We start from the raw sequence: 24,746 nt of genomic DNA, 5'->3' as shown, positions 1-24,746 counted from the left end.
ATGCTGCCAATAACTGTTATTAATCTGGTGACTAAGGAGCTCTGGTGGCCCAGCGGTAAGAGGCTGCACGGCAGTTCTGAAGGCACACAGTTCAAATCTACCAGCTTTGCCTTGAAACAAAAATAGGCGATCTCCTCCCTTGTGAGTGTCTGCCTCTGAAAACCTGCTGGAGGGTGAGCTACGGGTCGATTTCAGTTCAACAGGATACAAACCCACCACAATGTGGTGACTTAGTGTTAAGGAATCGAGCTGCCCACACAACAGTGGAGGTGGTGGTGGTGGTGGTGATGGTAGTGATGGTGGTCGTGGTGATGGTGGTGGTGGTTGTGTATTGGTGAGTCAGAGCCAACCCTCCTGCCAGTTTTCAGAGGTGGTAACTCCACAGGAATTGATTTCTCCCCTAGAGCAGCCGGTGGATTTGAACCATGGACCTTTGCATTGGCCGCATAATTCCTTACCACTAAGCCATCACAGTTCAGATCTCCCAGCTACCCCTCAGGAGGAAGATGGACAGTCCCTCCTGTGCCTTTGACTCCCTCTGGACACCTGCGGGAGGGTCAGCGATGGGTCGGTTCCAGCATGACAGTACTTAACAGCAGGCTCGGCTTGTACAAAGCAGTGAATCATAGCTCTTCCTGGGTGACGAGATAGTGGGCCACCCTTGTCTGGTTTGTTTGTTTGTTTCTTTGTTTTTTAAATTTGTCAACAATTTTTTATTACTTGCATCCCTAAGAAATCAAAAGGCATGTTCCATTGGGAAAATCTTCTGTCAAAGACTTCTCCAAAATTCTAAAGAATATCAATTTAAGTACTAAGATTCACCTGATTCTAGTTATGATATTTTAAATTGCTTCATATGCATCTGAAATTTGGGTAGTGAATAATGATGGTCAAAGAAGAATCTAAAAAAAAGACATTTAATACATTTAATACCTTTGAATTATGATACTCTTGTCTGGTTTTGACGTTAGCATCTACCTTCATCTCATAAAGACTTTTCTCTGTAGTTTCCTTAGAGACGGGCACTTGAAGGCTAATTGAGTCAGCTGCGTTTTTAGGATAAAAAGCAAACAACCAGCAGCCTCTTGCAGTTGACGTTGAACTGAGCTCCAGAGGGTCTTCAGGGGCTGTTGAGTTTTAGAAGTAGGTTGCCAGGCCTTTCTTCTGAGGCATTTCCAAAAGGACTCCCAACCTCCAGGCTTTCACTTGGCAGTGAAGTGTACTTGCAGGTGGTACCACTCATGGGCATCCCTTCACACGCCTCATGCCATCATGGACCCCGTGTCCGGGGCTTCAGCGTCCGTCTTGCAAACACACGCTCTCTTTTCTAGTAAAGAAGACGTGTGCAGAGTCTGATTTCGTGTGTAACAACGGCCAGTGCCTGCCCAGCAGGTGGCAGTGTGACGGGGACCCCGACTGTGAAGACGGGTCGGACGAGAGCCCGGAGCAGTGCCGTGAGTACAGCTCGCTTTGGACCCCAACTTCCCCAGGGGCTCCGTATCGCGTGACTCCAAGTTTCGCTCAATCTGATAGCTGGTGGAAGACTTTCTTTGTCTGCCCTCCAGGCGTTAGACCATTCGACTCCAAAGTCACTCAAGCCATTGCCGGTTGCTCAGTCTCCCTTCTAGAATGTTCCCTCTAGTCTAACCAGACTGACATTCTCTTGGGTAGCTTCTCAATTTGCTCTTACATACTGCGGACTGGAGCCACAGATTTGACTGCAAACTCCTTGACTAGGTGCATAGATTTCAAATGTTTGGCATTAACGATTCTGAGCAGATGGCGCTCCAGTCCTGAAAGGTAAGTTGAGGTGGGCAGATCCTTTGTGGACCAAGAATAGACTTGGAGATGCAGAGATTATTACTTTCTAAGTTATACAGAAATATATGACTGAAACAGAGAGCTGGTGAGCAATGAAATGACAGAGTTGTTATTAACAACTACAGAAACAGAACTGTTGAACCAGAGTCTCAGAGCGTGTTCTTAAATAAAAGACACTTCTTAGGTGTGTCCAGAACAAAAGCTGCATAGTGGAGTGGGCTTAGGGCGAGGGATTGTATAACAATGAGAGAATTTTTCTTTTACTTTTCAAAGAGAAGAACGAACTGGACAGGAGAGGTAGGCAGGGAGAAAAGTGCAACAGCGAATGACTAGAAATCCAAAATCTCTGTAAGCTTTCATTAAATTTAATAATAATAATAATAATGTAGCTGTACCTGTAGACTGATAGTCAGAGAAATGCCTATGAGATCATAGAGTTCAGGAATCCTAGAATGCAAAGGTAAAGAAAGTCCTAGTGCAGTGGTTAAAGCATTCAGCCACTATCCAAAAGGTTGGCCGTTCAAACCCACCAAACACTTGTAGGAGAAAGGTGAGGCAGTCTGTAGCTATAAAGGTATGCAGCCTTGGAGCACTGTAGGCAGCTCTGCTGTGCCCTCCAAGGCCACTGTGGGTCAGAATCCATCAATGGCAATGGGTGTGAACTCAGGGTTCACTTTAGTGTTGTAAGTAGAGGAATAGTTTGAGCAGAGTTTGAGTCTAGAAAAGGATTAGAAAATATATACCATCAAGCAGAAAAGAAGACAAGTGTATTCATCTGAAGAGTTCAGGACATTTATCAAGGCAGGTGACATATCACAGCCAAAGACGACAGGAGCTGCAGAGGTCCAGCCCCATCTAGCAGGGAGTTCAAGTGTGTCCCTACCTGGCAAGAGGTAAATGCACAGGTGGTTGCCAAGGAGGCTGGCGAAAGGAAGACGTCACTGCCTCGCAGGTGTACCTGGAAGCTGAGATCAGGTGATAGTGTCTAGATGTGTCCACTGAGAGCCTGAGGTAGTTCCTAGTCCTGGGCTACATGACTCCTGCTTCCAGGGGTTCCTGAGTGGTGTCCATGCTTCGCTGCTTGGCAAAGTTGGCAATTTGTTCCTCCAGAGTGAGTTGGAAGAAAGGCCTGGTAACCTACTTCCCAGAGATCACAGACATTGAACCCTGGGGAACGCAGTTCTCCTCAGACACAGTGGGGTCACTGGGAGTCAGAGCTCAATGGACGCTGGTTTGGTTTTGATAGGAGCAGGTCAGCCAAATCAAACGAAATAGAGCATATTTGAAAAAGTGTGAGGGAGCTCTGGTAGCCTAGTGCTGAGAAACTGTGCTGTCAGCACAGAGGTACACGGTTTGAATCCACCAGCTGCTCCATGGGAGAAGGATGGGCCGTCTCCTCCTGTGGGAATTATTGTCTCTGAAAACCCGGCGGAGGGTCGGCGATGGGTCGGTTCCTACTTGAGAGTCCACATCAACGAGGAACACCGATGGCTGAACGTTGGGTGCTAGCCGGAGCCCCCTGTGGCTCTGAAGGTTGAAAGACTGGGCAGTCTCCTCCATAATGATGAAAAAAATGACCAGAAAAGGCCTCGCGGCCATGGAGGCAGACCAACCTGCGACCGACCCTCCGTGGCCTTTTCAGAGCCCCACATCGCACGGCAGGAGGGTGACCATCTTTCCTCTACAGCCCAGCTCGTGGATTTGAACCAGCTGAGAGGCACCACCTGGGGGTAAGAGCTTAGCTCCCTCCAGACGAGGCCACCAGACCTCCGTGTTTACAGCCTCTGCCTGGAGGGTCTTTATGAGTCAGAATTGACTCAAGAGCCCAGCACCACCGGCAGCCAGACCGAATAGAGCCCAAGTCAGAACTTAGAACAGCCGTGACTTGGAGGCGTGACCCGGCCAAGCCCCCAGGTGTACTGCCAGGCCCCAAGGGTTGGCACAGCTTCTCAGGAGTGGTGCTGGCCACGGCTTGAAAAGGCTTCGGCAGCAAGACACATGTCACCGTGTCCTGGCCGCCGAGGGATGCCTTGTGGCCCCAGGCCACGCACAGCTTTGCAATGACCCGTGTCAGGGCTCTTTTGAGACTGTGTGTCATCAACAGATATGAGAACATGCCGTATAAATGAAATCAGCTGTGGCGCCTACTCCACTCAGTGTATCCCCGTGTCCTGGCGGTGTGACGGTGAAAATGATTGTGACAGTGGAGAAGATGAAGAAAACTGTGGTAAGAAGGCCAGTGTGAGGTGGCTTGTCCCACAGACCCCTCGCGTCCAAGACGGGTGGGCAGGGGACGCTACCGTAGCACGAAGAGCCTCCCCTGTCTGCTCAGGGTCCTCACCTCTTGTCCTCTGCTGACCGCCATAGGCTCCTAAAGGGGCTCGTGTGGTCAGTGCCCACTGCTCACTTTGATGTCTCTTGTAGATGAAAAAGTACAAGCAGGGTTCATCCTTTGAGGCCTTTCACTCGGAAGAAGTTCAGTGAAGCAGCATTTGTTTAGACTTTTCTCTTTGTTGGATGGCGCTCATGTAAAGCACTTGACTGCTCAAGAGGTTGGTGGTTCAAGTCCATCCCAGAGTATCTCAGAAGAAAGGCCAGGAAGTCTGCTTCCTAAAGATCACAGCCTTTGAAAGTCTTCTGTGTGCATTTCTACACTGACACACTTGGGGTCGCTATGGGTCAGAGCTGACTTGCTGACCGCTTGGTTTGCTTCGGTCACAATGGTCAGCTCGGGCCCTCCTCACATTGACTCAGGACAAGACAGAAGTAAGAGGGCTGGCTTCCAGAGTCCTGAGTCTAAACCAGATCTACTTACTGGAAAACGTGGCTTGGGTGCTGTTCCAGCACTGCCCAACCCCCAAACCAGGTTCTGTGGCAGCTTTTCCAAAAGCAGATCTGGCCTAGAAACGTGCCTTCGCACCCTGCTGACAGATCCCCAGAGCGAGCCCTGCCTGAGTTGTCGTATCACTGTCACCTGTCACAGTCCCGGCCTGGGCAAGGCAGCTCTGTTTCCCACCCTTTCATCTTGCCGTTCTTGGAGAATGTGTAATCAGTAGCTACCTGGTGGAGGCAGGGCCCTGGGAAAAGCTGTAGGTTGAACAAACATTGCTTAAAAAACACGCTTTTAAGCTTCCGCTCTTTCTAAAGGGCCTCTAACTCCACAGCTCCCACTGTGAGCAGCGCCAGGCCCTCCAGGACGGAGTGGACACGTGGGCTCTGGGCACTAGCTGTGGACACGCCAGTCTTGCATGGAGGCCAGTACGCTGCACCTAGTCCAATGAGTTTTGATGGCCAAACTAGAATTGAGCCTTCTGCCAAGTTTCCCTCTCAAAACTAGACTTTGCTTCCCAAGAGAGTCGTGGTCTCCACCCAAATTACCACCAAATTGGGGCCTTAATGTGCCTGCAGGAATTTGAATCCAAGTACAAACTGGCTAGGATGAGGAACTTACTAGTAAAAAAGTGACTGGGAGACTTGACCTTTGGGCCTCGTGTGACTTTCTCAAAGCTGCAAGTGTTTAAGAGTTGCTATCCCTGCCCCGTTTTTAAGGAACCCAAACAAGAACGTACCGAGAGTGATGATACCGCCTGATGGCTTCTCTGTGGCACTAAATGCCTTGGTGCTTGTTGGTCGTCTAACAGTTGTCCACTTAACCATGAGGTCTTCTCAGTGGGTGATGGAACCTGCCTTGAAAAGCAGTGTGCTCCTTTGAGGTCGCCTCGGACTCTGCCCGACACAGGCACTTCCCTGGGTGGTGCTGCAGGTTATCTGCACCAGCTCCAAGGTGCACTGACTCAGTGATAAGCGGAAGAAAGGCCTGGCAGTCTGCTTGCAGAAAGAGTAAGGCCAGGAAAGCAGCATGGAGCAGTTCTACGCTGACACACCTTGGGTTGCCAGGAGTCAGAATCTAGGTGATAGCAACTGAGTGGCGCATGGGTGTCTGTCCAGATGGCCACTCTCATTAGCATTTATGATGCCACTGTTCCTTCCAGAGCACATCCTGGCTCTCACCCCACGTTATCTTCTAGTCTCTGCACCTCTTTTCCTGGTCCTGGGTTTCAGCTCTTAGTCATAGCGTTTCTGTATTTCTGACCCCGAGAGATTTCCTGCTCCTCCGGGACTTGACGTGGGTGGAACTGTGCTCTATTACAGGGGTAGGATGAGCAGGTGCCTAGATTCGGGCCAGAGCTTGGAAGGCACCAGGCTGATGCTGGCCCCTGCATCCTCTGTGCCCGCAGGCAACATGACGTGCAGCGCCGACGAGTTCACCTGCTCCAGCGGCCGCTGCGTGTCCAGGAACTTCGTGTGCAACGGCCAGGACGACTGCAGCGACGGCAGTGACGAGCTGGACTGCGCGCCGCCCACGTGCGGGGCCCACGAGTTCCAGTGCAGCACGTCCTCCTGCATCCCGCTCAGCTGGGTGTGTGACGACGACGCGGACTGCGCCGACCAGTCGGATGAGTCCCTGGAGCAGTGCGGCCGCCAGCCGGTCACGCACGCCCGCTGCCCAGCCAGCGAGGTCCAGTGCAGCTCGGGCGAGTGCATCCACAAGAAGTGGCGCTGTGACGGCGACCCCGACTGCAAGGACGGCAGCGATGAGGTTAACTGTCGTGAGTAGCCTCCTCCTCGCACTGCGTGGTGGTCCCCCCTCCTCGGGTGCCCGGCCTCGAGGGGCCGCTTCCTTCACGGCCTGCTCTCCTCCACAGCGTCTCGGACCTGCCGGCCTGACCAGTTCGAATGCGAAGATGGCAGCTGTGTCCATGGCAGCAGGCAGTGCAACGGCATCCGAGACTGTGTGGACGGCTCTGACGAGGTCAACTGCAAAAATGGTGAGGCAGCATTTGCCTGGGAAGAAAGCTGAGGAGGCAGGGAGTGGTCGGCTGAAGGGAGATGAGAGGCACAGGGAGGGAGCAGGAAGAGTGCAGTTACATTGTCAATGTCGTCATTAATGCTGTAGAGCAGAATGCATGTGAATGGTTCACTTTGTAAGCTTCCGCTCAAGTCACTGTATGTGGGAGTAAGAAATGGAGGCATTAAAACAACTCTGAGATATCATCTCACCCCAGTAAGAATAGCAAAATTAGCAGAACAGCAAGCAACAAATGCTGATGAGGTTGTGGAGAAACTGGAACCCTTATTCACTGTTGGTGGGAGTGTAAAAGTGGTGCAATCACTGTGGAAGGCTGTATGGTGCTTTCTCAAAAAGTTGCAAATAGAAATACCATTTAACCCAGCAATTCCACTAAAGAAACCATAACTGACATCCAAGCAGATATATGCACACCCATGTTTATTGCGGCTTTGTTCACAATAGCAAAGAGCTGGAAACAACTCAAGTGCCCATCAACAAACAAATGGATAGAGAAGGTCTGGTATATTCACACAATGGAATACTACGCTGCATTGAAAAACAAGGAACTCGTGAAATATTATGCAAAATGGATTATCCTGGCGAACATTATGTTGAGTGAAATATCTCAGTCACAAAAGAACAAATATTGCATAGGGTCACTGTTGTAAAACATATCTGACATCAGGGTTGATGGAAGACAGAAAAGGAGGGGAGGAATGATGTATATTGCATTGAAACAGATGAGTGAGAGATCTGTTTAAAAGGGACATATGATTGGGTATTCTTGTCATTACAGAAGTCCAGAGTGAAGGCTGCATAGTGGAGTGGACTTGGGGGAGGGATTACATAACAATGAAAGAGTTTTTCTTTCTTTTCAAGAAGAGTGAATTGAGGGGGGAGGGAGGGTATGGAGAAAAGTATAACAATGAAAGACTGGAAATCCTAAGTCTCTGTAAACTTTCATTAGAATTAATTAAAAAAAAAAAAAGAAAGAAAGAAATGGAGGCATTGCTCCGGTTGAGGGGTGGAGGCGAGATGCAGCTCAGCCCCACTGAAGGCGTGTCTCGGGGCATTTTTCATTGTAGTTAACCAGTGCTCAGGCCCTGGGAAGTTCAAGTGCCAAAGCTCAGAATGCATCGATATCAGTAAGGTGTGTGACCAAGAGCAGGACTGCAGAGACTGGAGTGACGAACCCCTGAAGGAATGCAGTAAGTGCTGGGGGTGCTTCTCAGGTGGGGGGGGTGGCACTTAACCGGGTCCTGCCCAGATCCAGCCTCAAGTGAACCACTGGTCCCAAAAATCATGTCACTTGTTAGTCCTGCCTGCGAAATTCGAGGACTTAACAGCCCAGGGCCCCACTAAGCAGCTCCTAATTTAGCCTCTATAGAGGTCATCCAGGGAGATCTGGTGGCTTAGTGGTAAGGACTTGTGGTACCAACCCAGACGCATGTGGTTCGAATCCACTATCTGCTCTGTGGGAGAAAGATGGACAGTCTCCCCCCATATGCGTTACTGTCTCTGAAAGCCGAGTGGAGGTTCAGCTATGAGTGGGTTCTAAATTGAAGGTACATAATAACAGACAGCTTAGATCATTAAGAGTCTTAGTGGCACGGCAGGTTAAACATTGGACTGCTAACCGGAAGGTCAGTGCTGCGAAACCACTAGCAGCTCAATGGGAAGAAGATGACGCAGTCTAACTCTGTGAGCCCTGGAGACGTGAGGGGCAGTTCCAACCCTGCCCTGTAGAGTCTGTGTAAGTGTGAATCAGTAACAGGGATGGTGGGCATCACCAGAGGGCAGACAAGGAAGCACAGATGCTGCTGATCCCAGTGGTCACTTGCCGCGGAGAGTAAGTGTGAAAATAACAAAGCTCACTGCTGCCCAGTCAATCCTGGCTCGCAGAACCCTGGAGGACAGAATGGAGCTGCCCTGTCAGGTTCCAACTGCTGTGGTCTGCGTGCACGCAGGCTTCCTCCCCGGTGCGGCTGGTGGGTTCCAACTGCCGACCCTTCTGTTAACAGCCGTGTGATTAATCACTACCAGGGCTCCTTGACATTCGGTTTAGTGTTCTCACAGCCCACCCTGAGATGCAGGTCGGTAAAGCAGATGATGAAGCCTTTGACTAACCAGGGATTTGCATTGTTGTTGTTGTTGTTGTTATGTGCTGTCCAGTCTCATGCGACTCACAGCGACCCTATGTACAACAGCCCTAAACCGTGCTCTATCCTGTGCCAATCGCACCGCCTCTGACACTCCCATCCCGATTACCCCAGTCACTGAATCAATCCACCTCATAGAGGGCCTTCCCCTCCTGTGCTGTCCCTCTACCCTCCCAAGCATGATGTCCCTCTCCAAAGACTGGTCCCTCCTCTCAACATGTCCAAAGTATGTCAGACGACACTAGAGCATAAAATAAGTTCTTGCAGACACTGTAGATTTTGTATGTTACAAACACAAATGGCCGTGGAGTCACTGAGCTATGTTCTTTGTCCAGATGTGAACGAGTGTCTGGTTAACAACGGTGGGTGCTCGCACATCTGCAGAGACCTGGTGATAGGCTACGAGTGCGACTGTGCGGCGGGGTTTGAGCTGATAGATAAGAAAACCTGTGGCGGTGAGTCGGGGGAAAGGCCTGAGCCAGGGTGACAGGGAAGGGCCAGCCAGCTACACCTGGCAAGGGGCAGGAGCCGCCAACTAATTCTAATCTCCCTCCTAGATATTGACGAGTGCCAGAATCCCGGAATCTGCAGTCAAATTTGTATCAACTTAAAAGGCGGTTACAAGTGTGAATGTAGTCGTGGCTATCAGATGGACCTTGCCACTGGTGTGTGCAAGGCAGTAGGTAATGACCCTGCTAGGTGTCATACTGGTGCCCTTAGGAGTGCGTGCAGTGCAAGGGGCAGCCAGTGACGGCCGCAGGCGGCCCAGCAGTGAAGCCCGAGCAGCACTTGACAGCTGTGCCGTGACGGTCAGGGTGCGATCCACATACGGTGGCCAGGGTCGATTCCCCCTCTGGCTACCACCTGTGTGTGTCACAGTGGAACTGTGATCTTTCAAAAAGAATCACCCGCTCTTCTCTCTGGTCACCTGCGTGGATAGCAGCTACTCACCTTTTGGTTAACAGCCAAGCATGTCAACTGTTAAAACCCAGCAGTGCTGCCCAGGTTGCAGTGTGGCAGGTCATTTCCCAGACCCTGCCTTGAGTGAGCCTTTTACGTGGGATGTCGTCACTTCCTGTCAGGCTCCTACCCAGAAGCTTTCTGTTTCTTGAAGAAACTTGAAGCTTGAGTATGATTCTAATAAGGAACTAAGTCGTTCATTGGCTGCCCTGTTTGTGAACGCAGTGGCACAACACCCCCCCACCCCTCAAGACCACCTTCCTCAGCAGTGGGAAGACTTGCAGGTCAAAGGGGCAAGATGCCAGGCAGTCTTCTGCCAAGGTGTCCAGCAGAGCCTTGGCTCTGAGGCTCCTTGTGTGGAAGAGGTGGTTTGGAAGGACGTTGAGTTCTAACAGCGAAATGAAATAAACCCGACTCCTGTTTTTTCAGGCAAAGAGCCCAGTCTGATCTTTACGAATCGCAGAGACATCAGGAAGATTGGCTTAGAGAGGAAAGAATACATCCAGCTCGTTGAGCAGTTAAGGAACACGGTGGCTCTCGATGCTGACATCGCTGCTCAGAAACTCTTCTGGGCGGATGTGAGCCAAAAAGCTATCTTCAGGTAACTTTCCGTTCCACCCCACCTGTCTTGGCACACGTCCTTGTCACTTTGCCTGTGGGAAGGCATGGAGGGAGGAAGCTCGGCACAGGTGTTCCTCATCTCCAGTTCAGCATCTGGTACCTGGCAACAATACTAACTCGGACAAACTAGTTCTGATTCTTTAATAACTTGCCATCTCTTCCCAACTGACCAAGGCCAGTTGCCATCAAGTTGAGTCACGTATGCTCGAGCAGAGCTGGACTCGATGGCAGATGGTTTTAGAATAGATTGCCAGACCTCTCTTCTGAATTACTTGTAGATGAGCTGGAAACCCCAGGGTTTCCATTGGCAGCCAAAAATATTAAACATTTGCCCTACGAGGGGACTCTTAGAAACAAGCAGTGGTCTAGAAGTCCAGGACTTTAACAGCGTTGTCAGAGAGAGCATCTTAAGTTTGTGTATTCCCTCCCTTATCTCCACAGTTAATTGAGAATTGTTTGTCCGATGTGTCATGCTTGGGAGGGTGGAGGGGCAGCGCAGGAGGGGAAGGCCCTCTATGAGGTGGATTGAGTCAGTGACTGGGATAATTGGGATGGGAGTGTTGGAGACAGTGCGATTGGCACAGGACAGAGCAGAGTTTAGGGCTGTTGTACATAGGGTCGCTATGAGTCACAAGCGACTCGACGGCACATAACAACAACAATGTGTTATTAAAATAGAAATGGTGGTGGCAGCTGTTGTTTGTTGGGTCCCACAGAAAGCCTCTTGAGAGCTACTGAAACAAATGATTTCATTAGAAACTCTCCTGTAGACATTAGATTGTCTACGGTATTTCTGGCTTAGTATGGTGGGAAGCAGCATGGGTCAGTGATGTGAGGGGTGTGAGGGGGGTTGGGGTAGCGTTACTGGAGTTTGTTCTGGGCAGAGTTGTTGACTCTTGCGTTAGCAGAAAGTCCATCCTCCTGGTTCTGATGGCATCGAAGTCTTAAATCTCTTGTGACCTATTCTGTTTCAGTGCCTCGATTGATGACAAGGTTGGTAGACATGTTAAAATGATCGACAATGTCTATAATCCTGCAGCCATAGCTGTCGACTGGGTGTACAAGACCATCTACTGGACTGACGCGGCTTCTAAGACTATTTCAGTAGCTACCCTCGACGGAACCAAGCGGAAGCTTCTGTTTAACTCGGACTTGCGAGAGCCGGCCTCCATAGCCGTGGACCCGCTGTCGGGGTTTGTATCCTGTGTTACTTCTCGTGCCGTCAGGAATGGTCTCTGTGTAGGCCAGGGTTTGTCCTCGTGCCTACAGTGGTACTGACATCTCAAGACCCGGTAGTCCTCTACATCAAAGAATTATCCAGTCCACACGGTCAGTGAGGTTGGACAGTCCATGCTTGAGAGGTTCTGGACTGGCCTCGTCTCTGCCACACCCTGCTGGGGCAATGTGGTTACTGTGGTCAAGTGAACTGGGAACTCTTGGACAGACCCCGGGTGTCAGAGCACAGCTGGGCTCTGTGCATTTTCGGGGGCTGTGGTCTTTCAGAAATAGATGACCAGGCCCTTCTCATGAGGCATACGTGGTGGCCGTCAGCTGCCACGCTGTTGATGAGTGGCCGAGGAGTTAACCCTTTACACTACCCATACGCTCCATGATCATTGCTAGTTGAAACTAATGTGAAACACAGTGTATATGAACTTTGTAAGGTAATCAGTAAGAAAAAAGATCATGTGACAGGAAGAATCCTCTTAATATCTTTCAAATCCAAGAAGATAGAGAAATAAATATGGAAATACTTGAAAGTGGGGGGAAAGCATTCCTGGTGAGACCCCACAGCAAATGTTAGTCTCCGGCAAGCCTTTCGTGCACCGTACCTGAGGGGAAGGAATTTTCATTTTGGTCTGAACGTTCAGCCCAGGTGGCTATGGGTGCTGAAACATAGATGCTAGCAGGAATTGTCAGCATGATGGGGCTGGCTTGGCCTCAAGACTTTGTTTAGAAGGGTAAACTATCTTGAAGTGCCCTTGAAAACAATCAAACTCTCCAGAAACATTCAGTGGAGGAGTTTTCTTAAATTGCCACTAAGTTATATGGACGGCAGCTTGGGACGTTGACTGCTACAGTTGGGTGCCTTTGAGATGTGCCTACGTGTGACAGAGTAGAACTCCCCGTGACGGGGCTGGTTATAAGCTGTTCTCTTTACAGGAGAAGCTTGCCAGGTCTTAGGGAGAAAACAAGAGAGGGAGGCTTGGTTCAAACCACCAGACTGTAGGTTAGGAGACAAGTCCTTCACCACAGAGCTGCCAGCACACTCAGGCTGTGTCACTGACCAGTGGTCCCCATACAGCCTCCTTCAGAACACAGCCAGCCAGCTCCTCCCGTCAGACACGAGGACGTCCGCCTTCCACAGTCATCCCTTGTTTGATTGCACGCCACTTTATTGTCCTTTGCAGACAGTGTCTTTTTCACAAATGGAAGGTTTGTGGCAGCCTGCACCAAACAGATCCATCCATTTGATTTTTTTCCCCAACAGCATGTGCTCACTCCATGCTTCTGTGTCACCCTGTGGTCATTCACATGATATTTAAGACTTTCTGGTGTCATCCCAACTTGTCTATGAACTGGGAAAGCAAAAGTTTGTTTGACTCACTGAACACAGTGTTTGCTCTGTTGTGCTGATTTGGACTGAGCCCACAGGACCTCCGGGGTCTGTGTGCGTAAAGGAAACCTGGAACCCTGAGACTTTGGGCTGAACTTGAACGTCAGCTGTATGTGATGTGGTTGATGATGAACTTGTAGATGCGACGCAGATCTGCTTACCAGGCCTCCAAGGTCTCCTGTTTGTCTCTAGAGAGCGAGTCACTGGAATTCTGTGTTTACTCTTTAAACTTGTGTTGCAAGCTACAGCTTTATTCCTGGTAATCCACTGAGGCTTATTTCTAACTGAATTCTTGCAGCTTTGTTTATTGGTCAGACTGGGGAGAACCAGCTAAGATAGAACAAGCAGGGATGAATGGATTTGACCGGCGACCGCTGGTGACAGTGGACATCCAGTGGCCCAATGGCATCACCCTGGGTACGTATGACCTTCCTACCTCCGATGCCCAGAGCTGCTGCTCTCACCACGTTTTCTCTTACCTCCATGTCTCACTCTGGGTGGCATAGAGGGTTAAGTGTTGGGCTCCTAACAGAAAAGTCAGCATTTCAAATCCATCAGTTGCTTCATGGGAGAATGATGAGTCTGTCTCCTCCCATCAAGATTCACAGCTTCAGAAGATCCATGAAGGGTGGACCTGAGTGAGAACCCAGCTGACAGCAGAGAGGTCTGGGTTGGTTTTAGAGAACTACAAACAACTCTTCACTGTCCTATAGGAGAAAGTACCTGAAGAACAGAGTGCCTGGGTGGCGTAAATGGTAAATGCACCCAGCTGCAAACTGAAAGTTTAAAGGTTCCAGTCCTCCCAGGGATGCCTCAGAAGAAAGTCCTGGTGACCTTCTTCTTTAAAGTCCACTATTGAAAAGCTTGTGGGGTACAGGTCTCTGACACGTACAAGGTCACCCTAACTCTACTGTCCAGTCAGAACTGACACATTACTGGCCCTCCACTGGACTTCCAGAGGCTATAAATTGCATGGGAGGAGATTTCCCACCTTTCTCCCTGAGTCTGAATACTCTTGATACTGGCTTCTTTTTTTTGAGCAATACAAGCAAAATAATGGACGTAACTATTTCTGTGAACCATAATGACTAGCTCTGCTGTCCGTTTGGATCTAATGTCTTGGAGACTTGTACTGTGTTTCCTGAGTTTCAAACTTAAAACCATTTTCTTCAGGTTCATCAAGGAAGAGCAACAGATCCCTACTCTCTTACTATTCATTAATACTTGCTGTAATTTGGCTGGGGCCATTGGTGGTAGAATTCTCACCTTCCACCCAGGAGACCGGGGTTCAATTCTCAGCTAGTGCAGCTCTCACGTGTCTCTCAGGGACAGCTTTGTGTTGCTTCAATGCTGAACTGGTTTCAGCAGTTTCTAGATAAGACTAGGAAGAAAGGCCAGAGCAAATACACTCAAGGACAGAAAAATTCTCCCTTAACATATCCAATTTTTCTACAGCATCAGTGAAAAAAATGTTACTCAAAAATAAAAACATTCTGTACATAAACTCCACCATTAGCAATTTAGTCTTTTGTCTAATAGCACTGAAATGGAAAAAGTCCAGTCTGTGAGGTTTAATCAGATGGCCTCAGTCATTCAGTCCCTATTAGATACAAAATATTTCTGAACGACCTACTGTGAAAAGTCATCCAGTGAATCCCAGCAGTTCAACCTACAGTTAATTGTGGATTGTGATCCAGGACCGGTCAGCATTTCAGTCCTGTGTCCATGACATTGGCATGTGTCTCAGGTCAGCGGAATAGTACCGGCGACAGTGTGGGGTAGGAGCGTAATGTCAGCCAGGTACTTTGAGAACCTCAGGTACACGCAGTAACAGCAGGCTGAGGTGCAGACTCAGCTTGCTGTCAGAGAGGCTTGTGGGAGCTCGGTCCAGAACCCCGAAGCAGGAAGCGACCTCGAGGGCTGGATTCCATAGGCGTCTTCAATGTTAGCCAGCATCCTAATTCCTTATCCTGCTGAGACAGTGCGTCTGCTCCCTAGACCTCGTCAAGAGCCGCCTCTACTGGCTGGATTCCAAGCTGCACATGTTGTCCAGCGTGGACTTGAACGGCCAGGACCGTCGGATAGTGCTCAGGTCTCTGGAGTTCCTGGCTCACCCTCTCGCATTAACGATATTTGAGGTAAGACGTGTACATGTGTGCAGACCTGTTCCCTGGAGTTGCTGCAGCACTTTGGAGAGAAGGACGTAGCGTACATGATGGGCAGGGGTGTCTTAACTGGACAAGGCGCCGTCTCTAAGAACTTAGTGCAGTGTCTATACTGATTCTCCCAGGCACTTCTGGAAACCTGCACTTGACATCCCCGCTGAATGTTAGATAAACTTGGCCCGTCAAGTGGCCGGTAAATAATGGTGACCTTTAGCAGTGACTTATGTTCATCTTTGGTGTCCATGCTAATTTGAGGGTTGTGTTTTAGGACCGTGTCTACTGGATAGATGGGGAGAACGAAGCTGTCTACGGGGCCAATAAATTCACTGGCTCGGAGCTGGCTACCCTGGTTAACAACCTCAATGACGCCCAGGACATCATTGTGTACCACGAGCTGGTCCAGCCGTTAGGTAATGTGGTCCCTCACGGCTACTTAGGAAGCAGCACTGTGACCCTGCGGCACCTGCTGGATGTCCAGAACTCTTCCTTAACTCCTTAAAAGGAAGCTTTTGCCCCCCGAACCCTACTTCAGGAGCCCCGTGCCAACCACAGTGTCCCCACAGGAGCTAGATAATCTCCTGTGTGATTTACAGCGTCCAGAGAACCCCTGGAGTCAGCCGACTGTGTCGGCTACGGGTCAGCTCTAAGCCCGGTCCAACTCCATGGCAGTGGGGAGAGGGGTTGGCACAGTGGTTGAGCATTCCTCTGCTAACTGAAAGATCGGTGGTTCAAATCCACCAGCCACTCCTCAGGAGAAAGATGTGGCATTCTGTTTCCCTAAAGTGTTACAGCCTTAGAAACACTATGGGGCCGTTCTGTGTCACAAATGGACATGACCGTGGGCTTGGGTTTTGGTTTAGTATCTGATCTGAAACACTTGCAGCTTGGAGTTTGGGGTCTTGTATTTCCTAGTGAAATGGCTTCAGAATTTCTCCTCTCACATTCCCGCCCTGTACTCGGAGTTGAGCTGGCCTTCTCGTCTGTCCCTTTGCCCTCGGTTCCTCTTCCTGGGACCGTCACACAAGCCTCCGAGGTCACTCTTGTCCCTCACGGTTTCCCCGGACCACATCCTGAGTCTTATGGTGGATTACCCAGTCTGACAGCTCTTCTGGTTGTTCCCGTTTCCTGCTCACCTCCTCTGGTCAGTTCTACCTGACTAGAGCCCTCAAAGCTCCTTGCCCCAGGCTCCTCTCTGCTTTGCAGGACAAATCCAGAGAGCAGGCTTGGTCTCCTTCCTCCAGGGCCTTTACTTGGCCCTATAGTGAGCACCAGCCCTGATCCCTCACCTTTCCCCTTTGGCCCTTACCACCTGTTGACCTGGTGACATCTGTCACTACCTCAGGAGAGGAGTCCCAGCCATGCAGATAGTAGTAACCTGCGCTGGCATTCATCAGCGTCAGCATTGCCAACAAAGATGTGACTCACACACAGGCACTGGTTAGAACCACGTTTTACTCACATAGAGAAGAAACGGAGTGAGGTGGCCTCCATAGTGGTTGTCGGTACCACGTGTTCTGCAGGACTTGCTCTGCCGTCAGCGTTGGACATGGTCTGTGAGGACCCTTTTCTGCTGCAAGAGCAGGGCCTTATTCACTCCCTGCTAGATAGAGTTACAGCCGTGAGGTTGACCAGGAGTCACGTCACACACACACACACAAACACACACAGCGCTAAGGGCCTTATTCACTCCCTGCTAGATAGAGCTGCAGCCGTGAGGTTGACTAGGAGCCACGTCTCTCTCTCTTTCTCTCTCTCTCTCTCACACACACACACACACGATAGAGCTACAGCCGTGAGGTTGGCCAGGAGCCACATCACACACACACACACACACACACATACACACACACACACACACACACACACACACACACACACACACACACAGAGAGAGAGAGAGAAAGCTAAGCAGTCCCTGGGAATATTGCCTCAGGACAAGAAAGGCAGATGTACTGACAGGATGCCTTCTGCCTGGGGTTTTAGGTTAAGATGCTCCAGAAAAGACATCAGAAAAGCTGACCTCTTTTCTCATGTCCCGTCAAGATTCCAGGTCATCGCATTTGATTCTGCACTGAAGGTTTGTTGCAGGTCACAGGAAGGAGCGCCACGCTGTGTGGATGACCCCACCCACACTCACTACCTAGTCTCCGTCCGGGAGGTCTCTCCCAGCATCTGCCCCTGCTCTCAGGCTTACTCTTCACGGGCAGTGGTCTCACTTGAACATCTGAGAGAGCAAGTTCATTGGAAGGAGGCTGTAGACTAGGGCTGGGTATACGGTAGATGCTGGAACTCCTGTTTGAAAGGGCTTTTCTGCTGCCTAGGTAAAAATTGGTGTGAAGAAGACCAGGAGAACGGAGGATGTGAATACCTGTGCCTGCCAGCACCGCAGATTAATGAGCACTCTCCAAAGTACACCTGCTCCTGCCCCAACGGGTACAAGCTGGCGGCCGGCGGCCAGGAGTGTCAGAGTAAGGCTTTCCACCTTTCATGCACAGGTTCTGAGGTAGGAAGGTGCGGCCTGTGAAAACTGGCCTGCTTTCACAAGTCGTGTAAGTGGGGGGACAGGTCTGCTGCTGCCACATGCCAGGTGCCCGGCCCATTACTTTTAAGACCTAATTTCTAAGTCATATCAACAGTGGCTGAGTTTCTAGCCCTGGCAGCGTAGGGTCTCCTAATAATAAGGTTAGGGGTTCAAGTCCAAGAGCTGATCTTCCAAAGAAAGACGAGGCTAACTCTTCCCTTTAAGAGTTCCAGCCACGGACTGCTGACGAAGGGTCACCATGAGGCAGCACAGCTGGATAGCAGTGGGTTTAAAGTGTCCAGAGACTCACGGGAATTTGTACCCACTATTCCCATGACTGTGGAGGCCGGCAACGTGCGGCCGATTAAGTAAAGTCTTAGTATCCACTTCTAAAGTGGGAGGTAAATAAGCTTGAAAGAAGGCCCTGGTTTCAGGAAGCCCCCAAGCCTCAGTGGGTGACACTGTCTTAAACCACGTGGTGTTTTGTCTTCTGTCCTTAGCTTTTTGCTAAATTAGACTTACGTGTTTTTACATGAGGAAAGTGAACATTGGGTTTGCATCGGCTTAATGCTGCATGGTTGCAGGGACCAGTATAGTCCGGACGAACTTAAGATCAGCAGGTCTGGGGATTTGGTGTCAGAGCATTTCTTGTAGCTTCTACGAGCCTACAGCATTGTCATAGTGCTCGTGGCACTTTGGTTAAAGCACTTGACTGCTAAACAGGAGGTGGACAGTCCGAACCCACCAGTTGCTCTGTGGGATGAAGATGAAGCTGTCTGCTTGAAGATTTACAGCCTTGGAACCCTTCAGGGGCAGTTTTTCTCTGACCCGTAGGGTTGCTGTGAGTCAGAATTGACTCCACTACAACAGGCATGGTGCCGTGGGTCAGGCGCCTGGCTACTAAGCAAAGGTTCACAGTTCAAGCCCACTAGCAGCTGTGTGGGCCAAAGATGAGTTCATCTGCTTCCATCAGGGTTTACAGCCTAGAAAATCCTATGACACTGCTCTGTCTTCTCCAGCAGGGTCACTAAGGGTCAGAATTGCCCCATCGGTAGTGGCCAGCGGACTGGGGAGACTCTCTGGAGGGCGTAGTCTATGTTTTCTATCACTCCTTTTATTCCATGACATTCTTTAACTTGCCAGATTCGAACTGCTGACTTTTTTGCCCAAAGGCTCATGACTCTTGAGGTCGACGTGCACAGGGTCTTACTATCAATCTTGACCTGTTGGTCACTCGTCTTGGTTCAGCAGTGCCTGGTCTCTGTCACATGGCCTTCTTCACCCCTTACCACATGGCTTCTTGAGCCCAGCCAGTGAGCTGTGTTGAGACCTCGGTGTTAACGAGGGTGTTGGTCTTTATGATTCAGGTTCTCCAGGCACAAGTACTGTGACTGACAGTGCGACCAAGGATACGGCCACCACAGAGAGGTCACCTTCTAGCGGACTAGCCCCTCAAGGTATTGGGCTCAGCGTTACAAACAGTTTGTCTCGACTAACAGCTGCACTGTCTGTAGCTATCGCTTTCAGTGAACCCAGCCTTTAGCCCCTAGCTCTGCTTCTGACCGGTCCCCCAGGTGTCACTTCTGCAGGCTTAGAATTTGCCAGTTCCCACCTGGCTTGCTCAGGAAGGCTTCTGTGTGGGACATCTCAGTGGCTGTGGCTCTGGCAACCACGGGAATTCGCAGAGGCGCTGGACCAGAGCACCGGCCGTGGAGCATTTGTCCTGAAGGCTAGCTGTGCGCCTGCGAGTTGAGATCCTTCTAACCTGAACTTTTATTCCCCTGTAGGGATCAATGTGACCACAGCTGTGTCGGAAATCAGTGTCCCCCCGAGAGGGACCTCGGCCGCCTGGGCCACTCTGCCCCTCTGTAAGTAAAGTCCTTCCGTATCTGGCTCTGATGAATTTTTACCTCGTCCAGGGGCGCCCTCCCTGAATGCTCCACACCTCCTCGTCCAGACACTTGTTGGCTCTATTTGGCTCCATTGCTCTTGACGCCGCAGCACTGTCTCATAGAGGGAAGGTTCGGGCAAGCCTTGCACAGAGCAGGCCCCTCAGTGCTGTGTTCCCATCAGCACATGTGCACCTTGCACCTTGTGCCTCTGTCCTGTGTGGGTCATTGTCATGATATTATGAACTGTTTCATCATGCTGTAGGGCTTCATAGATGGCAGGAGAGGAGAAATCCCACCTGGATGATGTCAGTATCACATAGATGCCGGGAGAATAAACCCCACCTGGATGATGTCAGTATCACATAGATGACAGGAGGGGGGAAACATCGGCACGGGGACCCAAAAAGCCATGTCCCCCCCCCTTTATTCTGTTAACTTGCTTTATCGTGGTGATTTGGAACCAAACCCACAATGCCTCCGTCTGTGCTAAAGGAGGGGGCAGGAGGACTGAGGGTGGAAAAATCACAGAGTCACAGAGTTTGGTGGCTGGAAGGAGGGGCTGAGATGATACTGCCATGAATATTGGTGTCTAAGACTCCATTTGTGCCTCAGTTCTCATTTTCTTGGGTTATATTCCTAGCAGTGAAATAGCTGGGTCATATGGAATGCCTATGTTGGGCTTTCTGAAGAAGTGCCAAACTGCCTTTCAGAGTGGTTGTACGAGTTTACACTCCCACCAGCAGTGTATGAGAGTCCCAGGCTCTCCACCTCCTGTCCAGCACCCATTGCCAGCTGTGCTAGTAAACCTTGCCACTGCTGCTGGGGTGAGAGGGACTCTCATGGTTTTGACCTGCATCTCTGACGTCTGCTGAGAGCTTTCGATCCCGAATGCCTCCCCGAGTGCCTGTCTGTCCTGAAGTCGGTCTCGGCTCTGTCCTCTCTTTGCAGTGCTCTTGGCGATGGCAGCCGTAGGTGGCTACTTGATGTGGCGGAATTGGCAACACAAGAACATGAAGAGCATGAACTTCGACAACCCTGTGTACTTGAAGACCACGGAAGAGGACCTCTCCATCGACATCGGCCGGCACAGCGCCTCCGTCGGACACACGTACCCCGCGGTGAGCCTCCTCTGTGTCTTCAGACACGTGGCTCCTGGCTGCCAGGAGTTCACCTGCTTGAGCTGTGGCTACTTAGACTAAGAAAAAGGGCCCTGATGGTATAGCGTGCTTTGTGTTAGACGGACAAACCAGACGGTCAGTGGTTCAAACCCACCAGCTGCTCCACAAGAGAAAGGGGACAGCGGTCTCCCTAAGGATTTACAGCCTCCAGAGCCCAATGGTGGGTCACTGTGAGTCGGAGCTGGCTTGACCACTGTGGGTGTTTGAGTTTGGATGAGGATCGTTCAGCCCTGAAGCAGCTTATCTGATATCTGGACTTTTAGACAGTTAGTTTGCTTGGCTCCACAGTCAACACTCTTGGCACCAGCAGCCAGGAAATTAAAAGGCGCATTGCCTTGGGAAAGTCTGCTGTTAGGGACCTCTCCAAAGTACTGAAGAGCGATGGTGTCTCTTTGGAGACTAAGGTGCGTCTGATACAGGCCATGGTCTTCACAACCACTTGTTATGCATCAGAGAGTTGGACAATGACTAAGGAGGAGTGCGTCTGATACAGGCCATGGTCTTCACAACCACTTGTTATGCATCAGAGAGTTGGACAATGACTAAGGAGGATAGAAGGAGAATTGATGCCTTTGAGCTGTGGTGCTGGAGAAGAGTATTGAGAGTATCATGGACTGCTAGGAAAACAAACAGATTCTTCCTGAAAAGGGTTAAACCGGGTGGCTCCTTGGAGGCAAGGATTCTGAGGCTCCGTTTAACATACTTTGGACATGTGAGGAGAGACCGGTCCTTGGAGAAGGACATCATGCTTGGGAGGGTGGAGGGACGGCACAGGAGGGGAAGGCCCTCTATGAGGTGGATTGATTCAGTAACTGGGATAACTGGGATGGGAGTGTCAGAGGCAGTGCAATTGGCACAGGACAGAGCGGAGTTTAGGGCTGTTGTACATAGGGTCGCTATGAGTCGCAAGCGACTCGATGGCACATAACAACAACCTGTTACAGCATAAGCCAGTCATTTGGTCAGTGTGGAATGGCCCAGGTCAGCCAAGGTCATCACTTGACGCTGTGCTATTTCACTTCTAGGGGCTCCCTGGAGCTCAGAGCGTGGACCAGGCAGCTCTTTTATGAACTGTTAAGTCTACTGCCTGCAGGTTAAAGGGTAAACGTGCACAGCCTACCACAAAAAGGCTGGCTTCAGGTCGGTGCCGGGGAGGAATTGCTTGGCCAGAGTGAACAGATGTGTGACTTAGGAGCACTCCCCCGCTGGCCCAGCACAGCCAGCTTCTCCCCCTGCTATAGAGAGGTCACTCGTTCATCGAATGAAGCTTGAGGAGTTTGCTTTCTGCTTGTCCTTGTTGTTGTTGTGAGGTGCCATCAAGTTGCCTCTGACTCACAGGACCCCGTGAGTGACAGAGTGAAGCACTGCCCAGTCCTGTACCAGCCTGCGATTGTCCTCTCTCCTGGGCTGAAGCCCAGTGTTTAGCCCCAGTGCCAAGCCTTTGTAAGGGTATCAAAAACTACACCTCTAAGTAAAAAACAAAACAACAAAACTGCACTCCTTCCAAACAGCCCGTTCCATTTCCTACTGCTGAACACTCTTCTCTCGAGCTTCCAGTGAGACGAAACAGAACTGGGGCCTACTAATGGTTTATTTGCTTCAGTTGTGCAGGGTTGGTTTTTTTCCCCCAGGACTTAAGAGCATAGGCTAGAACAGGCAGAATCAGCCTCACTTTCCTCACTGCGCCAAGCCAGCGCAGACTCAGTGAAACACACGAGTGTTACAACCCAGCGTTCTATTGTATCTGACTTACCCAGCGGTGCAGTGGTTAAATGCTCAGCTGCCAACCAGATGGCTGATGGTTCAAGGTCGCCAGTTGCTCTTAGGGAGAAGGATGCAGTAGCTCCTTCCACAGAGGCTGTGGGAGCGGTTACATTCCGTCCTGTCAGAACCAACTCACAGCTGACCTTCCTTCAGGTTTTCTGAGGCTGTAAACCCATCGTACAGGAGGTTGCCTGTCTTCTGAGGAGTAGGTAGTGGATTCGAACCATGTGCTTTTGGGTTGGCAACACAGCTCCTTCCCACTAACCTAGCCAAGCTCCCTTCTGTAAGATTACAGCCTCAAGGAAACCCAAGGAGAGAGTTCTGCTCTTACCCGTCGAGTCATGATGGGTCAGAATTGAGTCAGCAGCATTGGGGTTGGCTTGAATTGTCTTTCCTTTCAAGGTCATCTGGTCTTTGAATGGTCAACTCAGGACCAGACCCACATCAGGGACCAGCACGGTGCAGTTGCCAGACGGTTCGCCAGGCTCATTCCATGTTCTCTCTTGTTCACAGATATCGGTTGTAAGCACAGATGATGATCTAGCTTGACTTCCGGGACAAGTCTTGACTTTTGGAATCTGATCTGGATTACCACGCTTCAGGACGGTAACCGAGCCAGCGGCTGATGTCTGTCCGCCCCCCGGTCAGGAACATCAGGACACCTGGAGGTGGCTCAAGCTCGTGTCCTCGGCCGTTTTATACACTTTTGTAAATATCCTTGTCCACGTTCGACTTCAGCTTTGGATATGGTTGCCCAATCTCTGTAACCCTTGAGACTCCAGACAGTATTGCCACCTCTGGCCAAATCCGCACTTTTCTAGAAAGCCATATTGCAGCAATGAAACTTGTGCTATATTGTATGCTACCTGTACATACACTGTATAGGCCCCCTGTAAATAGCCCGGAGAACAATCACTATTCTTAAGCACTTTGGAAATATTTCTATGTAAATTATTGTGAACTTTTTTCAATGGTTGGGACAATGGCAATAGGATAAAACGGGTTATTAAGATGAAACTGTCAAAACTAATTTTGTACGTATGAGTGAGAACCTTGACCTCTGGGGAGGTTGACAAAGACCAAGTGGTCACACTACTGTACATTTTTTTTTCAAGTGCTAAAAAATTAAACCATGCAGCTTAACCACGATCTGGACCTATTTCTGTAGGATCAGCAGCCTGAGAGGTGGCTGGCATTCTAACGACATCCATGCTCCACCCACCCCAGGGGTCGGTAGCAAACACACAGGTGAGCGAGAGTCTTTAACCAGCCTCCAGCTGAACAGCAGGTCAGGCGTCACGTAACACTCAGTCCCCAGGCACGGCTTGTTCTGAGTCCCTGGTAACGTGTTCTGTGCTTCCAGCTCCTTCTGCCTGAAGGTGATTTCCTTTCACATTGCCTTCTTTCCTGATCTACAGATGTGTGTTAAAAGTTTCTGCCAATTCTGCATCTTCATACCTAAGTCTCCTCTGGTCTCCACGTCCTGTTATTAATAGAAGGAGCCTCGTGTCGTGTGTGTAGCATGTCGGGCTGCTAACAAAAGAGCAGCGGTGTGAGTCCATCAGCTGCTCTAGAGAGGAAAGATGGGCGCCTCTAGCCATGAGTACAGACAGCTTGGAAACCTGACGGAGTGTCACCATGAGCCCGAGTCACGCTGAAGGCGATGGTGTGTCACTGATGGGTTCACTGCCATCAGGTCAAATCCGAAGCCCCGTGGGCGAGTTTTTCAGCAGTTGAGGTGCTCTTACCCAAAGGACGAGTTCATCTTTTGGGTGGAATCCACCCCCAGCAGCAGGTGTGCCGGAGAAGGATGACCATTCTCTTCCTGTGTGATTTACAACGTCAGAAACCTGCAAAAAGTTAGCAATGACTCGGTTCCAACTCCACAATGATGTCTGAGTTTTGAGCCCCAATCCAGATGTTATTTTCAATCTGACTGGTTTAGAACATAGAGAATCTCTAGTGGAGCAGGCATTAAGCACAGAGCTGCTAACCCAGAGGTCAACAGTTCAAACTGACCGCTTGATACATGGGAGAAAAAGAAGACAATCTGATTCCATTGTGTTTGAGAGCCTCAGAAATCCTCTGGGGCAGTCCTACTGGTTTACAGTGTGAGTCTGAATCCACTGGAGAGCCGGGGGCTTGGCTTAGAAGGGATTCCCTCTACAGGCAACTTACAGAGAGAGAGAGAGAGAG

At 50.3% G+C, this 24,746-nt stretch overlaps 1 protein-coding gene across 1 annotated transcript in view; it reads left to right on the top strand.

Moving 5' to 3' along the window:
* Positions 1 to 23,696, top strand: part of VLDLR (very low density lipoprotein receptor) — a 28,388-nt gene extending 4,692 nt beyond the window's left edge. The window contains exons 2-17 of the mRNA XM_006881319.1: positions 1,332 to 1,454; positions 3,926 to 4,048; positions 6,060 to 6,431; positions 6,528 to 6,650; positions 7,759 to 7,881; positions 9,168 to 9,287; positions 9,390 to 9,515; positions 10,222 to 10,393; positions 11,388 to 11,606; positions 13,329 to 13,447; positions 15,029 to 15,168; positions 15,464 to 15,605; positions 17,517 to 17,663; positions 19,504 to 19,584; positions 20,557 to 20,726; positions 23,064 to 23,696. Coding sequence (XP_006881381.1) covers positions 1,332 to 1,454; positions 3,926 to 4,048; positions 6,060 to 6,431; positions 6,528 to 6,650; positions 7,759 to 7,881; positions 9,168 to 9,287; positions 9,390 to 9,515; positions 10,222 to 10,393; positions 11,388 to 11,606; positions 13,329 to 13,447; positions 15,029 to 15,168; positions 15,464 to 15,605; positions 17,517 to 17,663; positions 19,504 to 19,584; positions 20,557 to 20,726; positions 23,064 to 23,099 — 2,336 coding nt within the window. The 3' untranslated portion in view covers positions 23,100 to 23,696. The remainder of the gene's footprint in view (positions 1 to 1,331; positions 1,455 to 3,925; positions 4,049 to 6,059; positions 6,432 to 6,527; positions 6,651 to 7,758; positions 7,882 to 9,167; positions 9,288 to 9,389; positions 9,516 to 10,221; positions 10,394 to 11,387; positions 11,607 to 13,328; positions 13,448 to 15,028; positions 15,169 to 15,463; positions 15,606 to 17,516; positions 17,664 to 19,503; positions 19,585 to 20,556; positions 20,727 to 23,063) is intronic.
* Positions 23,697 to 24,746: the final 1,050 nt, after the last annotated feature.

This window comes from Elephantulus edwardii, unplaced genomic scaffold (genome assembly GCF_000299155.1).
Source record: "Elephantulus edwardii isolate Elephantulus edwardi_28Jun2011 unplaced genomic scaffold, EleEdw1.0 scaffold00014, whole genome shotgun sequence".
Taxonomy (NCBI): Eukaryota; Metazoa; Chordata; class Mammalia; order Macroscelidea; family Macroscelididae; genus Elephantulus; species Elephantulus edwardii.
This window is presented reverse-complemented; position numbering and strand designations above follow the sequence as displayed.